This window comes from Lycorma delicatula, chromosome 8, assembly GCF_047948215.1.
Source record: "Lycorma delicatula isolate Av1 chromosome 8, ASM4794821v1, whole genome shotgun sequence".
Classification (NCBI taxonomy): domain Eukaryota; kingdom Metazoa; phylum Arthropoda; class Insecta; order Hemiptera; family Fulgoridae; genus Lycorma; species Lycorma delicatula.
Window position 1 is genome coordinate 27,971,473 of NC_134462.1, and position 12,604 is coordinate 27,984,076.

A 12,604-nucleotide genomic window follows, 5' to 3' on the forward strand; every position below is an offset into this window, starting at 1 on the left:
ATGTAAACAGATGGTGCTTGCATAGCTCAGTTATTTCAATGAATAATCAGGTATTAGCAATAATAGTTTAGTCTTTTTGTTGTTGTTTATATTCATACATTTATAATGAGCGCTACAATTCATGATCCTGCCTGCCAAATGTGAAGTACAAGGAGAAATGCGATTTTTTATGGCAAAAGAATAATTCTGCAGCTAACATTCACAGGGTGATGTTTACAGGTTAAATATTATGAATGATGCTAAAGTGAGAGGTGCTGTTCATTTCCAGAAGGACAAACAAACGTTCATGATGAAGAACATTGTGACTGGCCATCGGTTTAATGACTGGATAGTTTAATAAAACAATTTGATAAAATATGAGAAGACCACAACTTCACCATATCATAATTGTCTTATTGTGTTTATCATATCTGATGTTTCAGAATCTCTGATTTATGAAGTTTTAAAAACTAGGCTATAAAAAATTGTGTGCCAAATAGGTACCTAAGATGTTCGTTGACACTCACTAGGAAGAACATCTTGTTGCAGCGAATGAATTTTTGCAGTATTATGAAAATGATGGTGATGAATTGTTTGATCATATAGTTACTGGAGATGAAACCTGGCTTTCTTGTTTGAAAGTTGAGACAAAGCAACAGTCAACCTAATAGCATTCATCACTTACACTGAAGGAGTTCAAACAACGGCATCTGGTAAAGAAGCTTACAGCTACTGGTTTTGAGACAAAAAGGGTGTCTCTTCACTTGAATTCAGTGGTCATGGAACTGCTGCAAATATCGATATGTTATGCGAAAATTAAAAAAAATTCTTTGAAGAACTATAAAAAAACAGATGACACGGGACATTATCCCACAAGATTACTTACAGCCCTGAGTTAGGTCCAAACAATTATTTCCTCTTTCTTCACCATAAACGAAAGCTTGAATTGACAAAGGTTTGATTATGACGACAAATCGAAAAATTGCATTACTGTGTGATTTAAGTCACTGGCAGCAGAATTTCTTGAAAAGGTTATGAAGAAGCTAGTGAAATGCTATGAAACATGTGTTGAAGAAAGCTACATAGAAATGTAATAAATAAAAGTAGTTTTTATGCATAAGTAATAAAATTTGTTCATATTTTTCAATTTTGCTTTTATTTTAAAACACAAAACAGACTCTCCTATACTAAAAACACGACTCGTATATTAACTTCAATCTTCAAAATCAATTATTTTTCATTAAAAAATATAAAACACAGAACAGATTTTTAAAAAAGGCACCATATAATAAAATGATGTTTATCTTTAATACAGACCTTATTATATTCAATATATCTCATCTACTAATATTCTATTAAATCACATTTAAATCAGAAAGGAAATAATTTTTTTTAGCTTGTTGTGTAAGTTCAGAAGTGGAAAGAGAAATGAACATCGGTAAAATAGACGGAGCATACAGGAAAGTTAAGGAAAATTTTGGGGTACATAAATTAAAATCTAATAATGTGTTAAACAAAGATGGTACACCAATATATAATACGAAAGGTAAAGTCGATAGATGGGTGGAATATATTGAAGAGTTATACGGAGGAAATGAATTAGAAAATGGTGTTATAGAGGAAGAAGAGGAAGTTGAGAGGATGAAATGGGAGAAACAATAATGAGATCAGAATTTAAAAGAGCATTAAAAGATTTAAATGGCAGAAAGGCTCCTGGAATAGACGGAATACCTGTAGAATTACTGCGCAGTGCAGGTGAGGAAGCGATTGATAGATTATACAAACTGGTGTGTAATATTTATGAAAAAGGGAAATTTCCGTCAGACTTCAAAAAAAATGTTATAGTCATGATACCAAAGAAAGCAGGGGCAGATAAATGTGAAGAATACAGAACAATTAGTTTAACTAGTCATGCATCAAAAATCTTAACTAGAATTCTATACAGAAGAATTGAGAGGAGAGTGGAAGAAGTATTAGGAGAAGACCAATTTGGTTTCAGGAAAAGTATAGGGGGACAAGGGAAGCAATTTTAGGCCTCAGATTAAAGAAAAACAAACGAACATACTTGGCGTTTATAGACCTAGAAAAGGCATTCGATAACGTAGACTGGAATAAAATGTTCAGCATTTTAAATAAATTAGGGTTCAAATACAGAGATAGAAGAACAATTACTAACATGTACAGGAACCAAACAGCAACAGTAATAATCGAAGAACATAAGAAAGAAGCTGTAATAAGAAAGGGAGTCCGACAAGGATGTTCCCTATCCCCGTTACTTTTTAATCTTTACATGGAACTACATGGAACAGTTAATGATGTTAAAGAACAATTTAGATTCGGAGTAACAGTACAAGGTGAAAAGATAAAGGTGATACGATTTGCTGATGATATAGTAATTCTAGCCGAGAGTAAAAAGGATTTAGAAGAAACAATGAACGGCATAGATGAAGTCCTACGCAAGAACTATCGCATGAAAATAAACAAGAACAAAACAAAAGTAATGAAATGTAGTAGAAATAACAAAGATGGACCACTGAATGTGAAAATAGGAGGAGAAAAGATTATGGAGGTAGAAGAATTTTGTTATTTGGGAAGTAGAATTACTAAAGATGGACGAAGCAGGAGCGATATAAAATGCCGAATAGCACAAGCGAAACGAGCCTTCAGTAAGAAATATAATTTGTTTACATCAAAAATTAATTTAAATGTCAGGAAAAGATTTTTGAAGTATATGTTTGGAGCGTCGCTTTATATGGAAGTGAAACTTGGACAATCGGAGTATCTGAGAAGAAAAGATTAGAAGCTTTTGAAATGTGGTGCTATAGGAGAATGTTAAAAATCAGATGGGTGGATAAAGTGACAAATGAAGAGGTATTGCGGCAAATAGATGAAGAAAGAAGCATTTGGAAAAATATAGTTAAAAGAAGAGACAGACTTATAGGCCACATACTAAGGCACCCTGGAATAGTCGCTTTAATATTGGAAGGACAGGTAGAAGGAAAAAATTGTGTAGGCAGGCCACGTTTGGAATATGTAAAACAAATTGTTAGGGATGTAGGATGTAGAGGGTATACTGAAATGAAACGACTAGCACTAGATAGGGAATCTTGGAGAGCTACATCAAACCAGTCAAATGAGTGAAGACAAAAAAAAAGCTGTTGTGAAAGGCAAAATTTATATTGACTAACCTTCCTATACTAATTTTTCAATTCTTCTTTAAATTTTGAACAATTCAAATCAGAATTAAATTAAAAATAATTACCAACAGCTTATTAATCTTTAATATGGTATCTACTCAGAAAGTTTAAATATAAAAATGCATTTTTAATTTATTTTTTAAGGCAATTTTTTTGATTAGTCTTTTTTAAATATGTTTTATTTTACTTTTTTATTTATTTTTATTTTAAACATGGATCAGACTAAAGAAATTCTTATATGAAAAAAATTCATTCATATGAAACAATGGTGAAAGTAAGAATGTAAATAGAGTGCAAATGTGAATTAGCAATTACTTTCTATAATATGTAAATGCTTATTTTTTTTTTTTTTATAATTAATTAAAAATAATTTTCTAATCAAAATATTCTATAATGTTAAAACAAAAATTAAACAGAATAACAAGTTGCATATTATTATACAATAAAAATTGAATACTAAGCAATGATTATAACAAAAAATGAATAATAAGTTTTTTAAACATGGCATAGTTGATATATAATATTATTTATATATAAATAAATGAAATACAACCTTACCAACAATTCGTCCACAGTCTCTTTTCTAGGACTTGTGGTCATTCAACCACCCTCAGGAAAAGTTATTCTTCAATTTAAATCATTAAAATTAAATTACGTAAAAATAAATTTAAAATCACAACTGGTCATCATAATATAAAGTTAATCAATTCTGTTATGTAAGATGGTTGCAGTTGTTATAAAAAAATTGTGACCTTTAATTTTAATGATGAATTGAAGAATAACTTTTCGTGAGGATGGTCAAATGACCGAAAGTACTAGAAAAGTAACTGCAGACACATTGCTGGCAAGGTTGTATTTCATTTATCTCTACATATAAAAAAAAAGAATGTCTTGACTGACTAACTCATAATCATCGTACAGCCAGAACTATTATAGGTAGAGACTTGAAATGTTCAGGGTACCTTCGTATCTTTAAGTAGATGTGCACTAAGAAAGGATTTTGCGAAATTTTGATTTTAAGAGGTTCAAATGAATAATCAATAGTATTTTCCGTATCGATTTATTTATGTCAAAAATATTTGTTTGAACATCAATCAATATTGAATGGATGGATTACGGCAGTAAAATTTATTAATAATTCCATTTTTTAATTTAAATTTATTATTAATGTTGTTATTTATTGTTTATTTCTTCTGGATCTTATTTGTTGGTGTTGCTTCTTCCTACCGATCATTTATAAACATTTAAGAAAAAAGAAGTCATATGATTTTTTATGAGTCAACAGGTTAGTGTAGTGTTTCAAAAAGCAAATAAACATGTCAATTGAAAAGATAATTGTCAACGACACGTTAAAAACCCAAACAGTTAAACCTATCAAAGGAGATGGAAACATGCCTGTTTCCATTTTGCATCTTACATGCCTGTTCCAAGCAGTTGCGTTTCACTTATTCAGTGATTAAGAATGATGCCATGAGGTATGAAACACAATTATTTTGTCCGTGGATGATCATTGGATTAACTTTGCTCATATGTCTTATAAATCTTAAAATATGACAACTTTCCAACTTATGAGGAATATGTACGCAAAATGTCAATTTATTCAGTCTATGGTGGTTATTGCAAATTAGTTGCAGCTGGTAAGATTTTTCCATTTTTATTTGAAGTTTATTACAACTGCAATCTTAATTGTAAATTTGGTACTGACACATTGCCTGTAAAAAGATTGCGTCTTACTAGGAATATTAATAGTGGTTATTTCGATGTATAATTGCCTGATTTAGAAGACGATCATTTCACAAAATTCTTCAACTATTCCTGTTGGAAATAATAAAAAGCGTCGTGTGAGGTTCACAGACAGAACAAGAAAGTAAAAAAAGCAGCGAAAAAGTATGCACAAATCAACCCAGAAGGTAACAGAGTAGCTGTGAAAAAGTATCAACAAATTCATTCAGAGGCCCATAGAGCTGCAGTAGTAGCCTATCAAAATAGGCATCCAGAAGTACATAGAGCCGCTGCAGCTACATATCAAAGCAATCATGCTGAAGTTCATAGAGCATCCCAAAATCGATATGAGTGCAAGATTCCAGGGATTCGTACAGAAAATCGTTTGTACCCATGGAAAAATAAAAGACTGTTTGGTTTGGCTTATGATCCTAATATAGATTATAAAAATGTCAGTTTTGTTATGTTCTTAAATTTTAAGGTGAAACACCTGGCATGTGCTGCAATTCTGCAAAAGTACAGCTAGAAACTTTGAAATCACCACCTGAACCATTATGTGCCTTATTAAATGGCGATCACCCTGACCATGACTTTATTGATCATAGAAAATATAATAGTTGTTTTCAGATGACATCTTTTGGTGCTAAGCAGTTTTTTGAAGAAGGTTGTATGAGACTTTTAAAGTGCACGGCCAAGTTTACCATTTATATGGCAGTTTGATACCACATTCTCAGGAAGAGGCTAAATTTTTGTAAATATACTTTGTTGGTGAAGATGAAAAGAAGTTAAACTTAGATGCTCTAACTATCCAGAATTCAAACAAGGATTGGTGAAACAGTTGCAAGATATGCTCCATAAAGAAAATAAGTACATAGACTGAAAACTACCATTTTTTGTGTGGGTTTTTATTTCGCGACCGATCATCGGACCTTGAAAAAAAATAACCCTCTTAACTGTCTCAAAGATCTCAGAAATTCAAATGCACTCAAGGGAGAAGTTACTGTCCTTTTAACTGGAGGTTTTTTAAACTTTACCGGTAGTGCCTAGAGGAACTCGAGTTAAAGATGTAGAGGCATGTATCAAGACTTCATATCTGTGGCCTCATATAGTAAAACTCTCTCTTACCAAAAATATGAGAGTGCATCTAAAAGGAGACAATACTGCTGGACAGTTTTCTGAGCTTCCCTTAAAAATAGGAGATGGCAAATTCCCTAAGTCTGAAGGAAAAATTACTTTACCTGCATCATTAGGTATAGTAGTAAGTACTTTAAAAGAGCTCATAGGTACAATATATCCGGATATTCAAAACCTCAGAAACAAATCTACGGACTGGCTATGCGAAACAGCCATTTTGACTTCAAAAAATGAAACAGCAGCTAAAATAAATCAAATATTATTGGAATCATTTCAAGCAGAAAGGATGGAATATAGATCCATTAATTCAGTATTGAAATTTGCAGTTAATTAGCCAGTTCAATTTCTCAATTCTCTAAATCCACCTGGGTTTCCACCACATGTGCTAACTTTGAAAGTTGGTGCTCCAATTACATTACTGAGGAATCTTTGTCCACCTAAGTTATGCAATAGTACAAGACTGTATAATTGCCGTTCAAAAAAACTTTAATGAAGCTAAAATTATCACTGGGTGTGCCAAAGGAGAATCTGTGCTCAACCTCGCATAACAATGATACCATGAAACTATCCGTTTGAATTTAAGAGAATGCAGTTTCCTGTTAAAGTATGTTTTGCAATGACAAACATTACAAGTTGCTGGGGTTGATGTTAGAGAAAACTGTTTTTCACATGGGCAATTTTATGTGGCATGCTCCAGAATCAGCAACCCTTCAGATTTATTTATTTTGGCACGAGAAGGAAAAACATCTAATGTAGTTACAAAGAAGTTCTAGAATAATTTTATTTTTATATTATACTTAAAATATTTATATTAATTTTTGTTATTTGTTATTAGTTATTTAATCTTTTTTTTTTTATTATTTATGGTGTTTATTATTTAAATATTTATTAAAATAAATTCTGTAAATAACATGCGATTAAGAAGTTTTTAGTATTTATTAGTCGATTTTTAAAAGCACTGGGCCTGTGAGGGCTCGGATGGAAAAAAGGGTAGACTTTTTTTTTTGGGAGCCCGCAAGTAACTATGATGATAATGATGATTATGAGTGATAAGAACAGGAGTTCTATTATCTATTTCTGACATCATCTTTTAAACATAGCAACATAATAAGCAAAAGCATCACTCCAAAACATTCAATAAATATGTTTAAAATTCAAGTATCGCGTGGGCTAGGCCGCGACGGGTAACCTGCTAGTTTATATATATATATAAAAAAGAAAGAATAACCTAAACTCATCATCAATTTTGACAATTTAATTTTTTATTTAAAAAATATTGCACTTAAGGTAGCTGTAAAAAATCCTTATAGCAGGACCATCAGAAGAACTTCTCAATCAAATATTAAAAGAATCAGCTAATTTGGTTCATAAGACATGACAAACACACAAACATACAAAATAAATAAAAAATTACGTAAACATAAAATTTAAGTTCATTTAAAGTGAAATGAAATTTCAGGTAATATAAGTAAATTAAACGAGGTAACACATCCAAATTCAACATTTTTTTCACAATAAAGGAGGCTAGAATTGGGCACATTCTCACTTACCACTGCAGTATTTAACTTGCATTTCTAACTTAACCTGTAAATAACAAAAACAACAAATAGTTAAAAATTAAGAAATTACATCTCTGTGAGTAAAGAGGCTTCATGATTTAAGAAAAGAGAGTGTATTATCAATTATATTTTTAGTATATACATATATAGTAAAATTTAATATCAGTAAGTTGGAATTTTTAGTATATAAAGGATGTAAGAAGAAACCTTTAACATGCAACATATTTAAACATTTACCATAACCAAACATGAATCAACTAAGCAGAATGTGCCTGATCGCCCAATTCCAGCAGAACAATGAACTACAGGAGGTCCAACATTAGGACTTAAAGCACCACTTCGTCGTACTTCAGCAAGAAAATATAAGAAAGCAGTTGGACTTTGTGGAACACCAAAATCTGGCCATGTTGTATAATGAAAATGTAAAATCTCACGACTATCTCCACTTTCCAATTCAGTTAATCTACGCAATAAAAATTAATTAAATACTTATAAAGCATTAAGTAAATACATCAAAAATATTAGCAGATTAAAGAAAAAAAACTGTTGAGGATAAATAAAGTGAAATTCAATAAAACATTTGCACTTAAATGAATATGCATATATTTTCAACATATCCCTTCCTACTAGTGCATACCAAGCTCAACTTTTAATAAGCTTTTGAATTTCTTTCAAGAAACTTTTCAGTCTGGTAGGTAGCCAATTTTGCATCACTTCCATGATCTCTTCATCACAATAAAAACTGATTCCCTCATAGTCTTCTTTCAGTGAGCCAAAAGATGAAAATTTCTTGGAGCCATGTCAGAAATGTTCAGAGCTCTATCTTGAGCTCATTGTTTTGTAATCCATATGAGATCAAACATTACCCTAAAGCAAAATCACATTTTTTGAAAGTTTACTTCACCCTTGGGACTTGTTTTTTGCCTTCAGTGTCTACAGTAACTCATAGTAATTTTCACTATTCACCGTTTCACCTTTAGGTGTGAAATGAATAAAAACTGGACTTTTCCAGAACATCAACATCATCATCAATTTTTCTGCAGACATGTTTTGAATTTTTTTTGCCATAAGAAATGAAGGTTGTTTGTTTCTTGCTTTCACAAAGTTTAAGATGAAATCTTAAACTTTGTTATTTAATCTCAAATTAAAAGCGATGGACCCACGTCACATCAACAGTTATCCATCCACTTCAGAAGTAAGTCTTCATCTTCATGTTTCAAAAGCTTGTGAAAAATTTTGGGAAAATGATTTTCTTTGCAGATATCAGACAGTTGGCAGGGAATTCAGCAAGCACAGACTTTGAAAGTTTAAAAAATCATGTATCATTGATAAAGCTGAACCATGGCTTTATCACTTACATCATCCTCAACTTTAAATTGTGAATCATTTTTTAACCATTCTGTTTAATCATTTGTGACATATCCTTTTAAGCCTAAGTAAGATCTACCTTTTTATTGTTCTTTACAGAGAGGAATCCTAAATTCATTTGCATCGGGGATTTAAAATATAGCTGATATAATTGATCAACTAATATTCAGGAAACCAATTAATTTGTAGATCTTGCTTCTAATCAAACAACTCTCTCTAGACAAAGTAGCAGTTATTTTATGTAACATTTCAACATAACCATAAATAAATAACAATGAAACAACACTTCCAATGAACAGATAATACAAGCTTATTATTAGCAGGCAGTCTGTATTGCGAGAGATGTGACTGGGAGAGAATTAATTTCCTATTTTTTAACTTTTTCAGGCATATGATATAATTTCTGTATTTAAAAACATGTTTTTTATCAGAAAATAACATTTCCTCCCCCAAAAAGATGTATTATCATGTACAAAAGAAAACATTCAGAAAAATCATTCCGGATAATTCTAAACACTTATTACAAGGATAATTTCTAAAAAGTTCATAATTTTCTCCTAGAAACTATAAAATAAGAGTAATAAATAATAAATCCTTTATTTTCTTCCTAAACAATCAAAATACAACATTTAAAATACGAATTACACATATAACCTACAAATTACAGTTTAACAAAAAAATATTACTGCATACAAAGGGTAAAATGTACACCCAAAATCCACACCGCAGAAGTTTAACTCTAAATACAATTTAATTTAAAAAAATTAAAACAGTTAGTTATTAAAAAAAATCTATAAATTGTTTAAAATGTATAAACCAAAAAGGCTTTATAAAGACTATAAACATAAAAACATAACAATTATAATTAAATTAAAAATATCTGATAAACTGTTGCTTGAGAAAATCAATACTATAATTTAACACAGGTTGCAAAGAAAAATTTATTTATAATCTGATTATAAAACTTTTCTAAATAACTTTGAACATTGGCTGTACTTGGTACATTCAGGATTACCTGTATTTATGCAAATTTCTAGATTACATTTAAAATAGAATTCTTTTCAAGATACTGTTTTTTTTTAATTTTATTTTTAAGATAAATGTTATTAGCTGCAATCAGCGTGACAAAACCACTGTTGCGGGCAATTCTACTGATAGAAAATATTATTATTCTGTCCAGCAGCAACCATCAGTTAGGAGGATACATAGGAGGTGTGAGAATCATTTAAAATATTCACATTCTACCTAAACACACAGACTTTTTAGAACCTTTACATCACAAATTTTAATGTTGTCTCTGCATATTACAATGTACATAGCTGATTGGTCCTTTACTACTTCGATGTCCAGACATAGAAAATTTGACCTAGTTGTACTGCCAATCATTAAGTGCAGCTACCATATCCAAATCATATTCCATAAAGGTGCTCTTTTAATTTCAGGAGGTCACTTGTTTAAAGAATGTTTAAAAAAACCTTAACTAAAGAATACTGAACCAAAAGGAAGGAATGCCTGATGAAATTCTCTAATCTTTTTCTTTTATTTGTTTTAAGAAACTGTAATGGACTGAAATAGCAAGTTATTGTTTGAATCTTTTCTAAAAAGTATGCCACAGACATTGTCAATATCTTAAAACATAGTTGCTGTCACATTTATTCATAAAATTTTGCCAATGAGTCAAACAGTCAGCTCTGGTGTATCTTTGACCAGTGAACAACCACTAAGCATCAGGCTTTCATCATATTAAATGAATTGCTTGTGACCGAATCATCTAGATAACCAATTAATATATCAAAACAATTACACAAGTGACTCCCTTATACTTCATTATCATCTTGTTCATGATCAATTATCTTCTTACTGTACTCAATCTTTTTCAGGGATGATTGAGGTCAACAGCTACCCTGATCCAGTATCTTCACAAGATTTCCTTCTATAATTAAGTGCACTTTTCTTCCTCAGTCAATATCACTTTCTCATGAATCAGTTGAGGAGTCATGCTTTGCAAAGACAATTTTAGGATTGCATTAACCATAGTCTTTTCTTTAACATCATGTTATGTTTATCACACCTATACACAAATAAAACTATCAATTAGCTGATATTTTTAAATGAGTGCATTTATATTTATAATACAAATACACTCTCAAGAACCTTACTCATCTGCATATTGGGCTAGATCATATTTTTTTTAACATTAACTGTCCAGGATTATTCAAATTCAACAGACAATGCTATGCTCAGCATTATCGCATTAAACTGAGTAACTATAACACTAGACCTACGTAAATGTATTTTACAACTACAACCTACAAATAAATAAAAAGTATCTAATTAATTATTCCCTAATCTAGCAAATTGTAAAAAAGAATTAAGTACCTAAGAACTCTTTTAATATAATATGATGCTTCAATTTCAGAAACAAATTCAACTTTCAGAAGAGCCTCTGTAAATAACATTTGATTTTCACCACCTTTATTTGATCCCATTGGCCAATATTGATGACATTTCACCTGAAACCAAACATCATGATATACTAAAGGAACAGAAAGCATATCACTTGAAAATAATAATTAATTAAAAACCACCTTTTATAGATAAACAAAACAAAAAAAAAAAACAATTTAATTACATGAAATTACTCGGTATGGCCAATTTATCTCTTCATAAAATCTTCACTCAAAAACTCAACAACAATAATTCAAGAAATCAATGCTACATACAATTTAATAGGAAGTGAAAATTTACCAAAAAACTAAAAACCATCAATAAAAACTTTTACTAAGAAGAGTGAGCCATCATACGTTTAGATACAAATGAATGAAAAATAAAAATGATTGGAAAAAATAAACATAAATTAAAAAACTAATCACAAAAAAAAATGTATTGTAGGTCGTAGTATTTTTAATCCAAAATTGCTGAGGAAAAATAGGGTGTGGCTTATGCTAAAGATATATGAAGAGAAATAGGGTGTGGCTTACACGTCACTTAAAACAGTTTATTAATAAACAAAAATTTTTGATATGCACTTTGTGAAAACACTAACAGACTAGATTTTGCACTGTAACATCCAGCCCTAATCATCAGTTGACTTCATGTTGACATTAACACCTAGTCTTACTCGTCCTCATTAACCCCACAATATCCTCATTCTCAGATAAACTTTCCATATTGAGTTGTCTTCTGTGCCATCTATCACTGGAGGTGACTTTGAAATTCATGATGACAGTTTCGTGTGGATGAGTTTCCATGCACCCATGATCCATTCACAGAATTGATGTTTCTTCAGACAACTGGTCAGAGTCTCTTCCTTCAAACTACATCTCCAGTCATGATAGAAACCCCATAAATGAGCCTTGAAAAGCCTATTAATGGAAATTTTGAGTGGTTCTAACATGCCAGTCATCCCTCCTACATCACAACCATGTCGTTGCTCTTCTTCTTCACTTTTTCTGTTAAATGACCTCGGAAACTGTCTATGAAAGCATGGACCTGTGATGTAACAGCGCACCTGAGCACCGAAACCATACTGTCATCAACCAATCCAGGCACAATTTGTCAGTCTCATCCTTTCTGTTGCACTCTTACCAATATTCCAATCATCAGCTTCTCCTTAGACATGGTTTTATGTTTAAAAATAACATA

The 12,604-nt window shown here is 31.0% G+C and overlaps 1 protein-coding gene across 3 annotated transcripts in view; it reads right to left on the reverse strand.

The window, feature by feature from the left end:
- LOC142328826 (tyrosine-protein phosphatase non-receptor type 1-like) overlaps nucleotides 1-12,604 on the reverse strand; it is an 81,724-nt gene that overhangs the window by 54,596 nt on the left and 14,524 nt on the right. For all 3 annotated transcript variants that reach the window (XR_012757365.1, XM_075372897.1, XM_075372898.1), the window contains exons 4-5: nucleotides 11,339-11,472; nucleotides 7,829-8,054 (exon numbers count right to left, since the gene is read on the reverse strand). Coding sequence is in view for 2 of the 3 variants with exons in the window: in XM_075372897.1 (XP_075229012.1) it covers nucleotides 7,829-8,054; nucleotides 11,339-11,472 (360 nt within the window). In the remaining variant the exon portion in view is untranslated. The remainder of the gene's footprint in view (nucleotides 1-7,828; nucleotides 8,055-11,338; nucleotides 11,473-12,604) is intronic.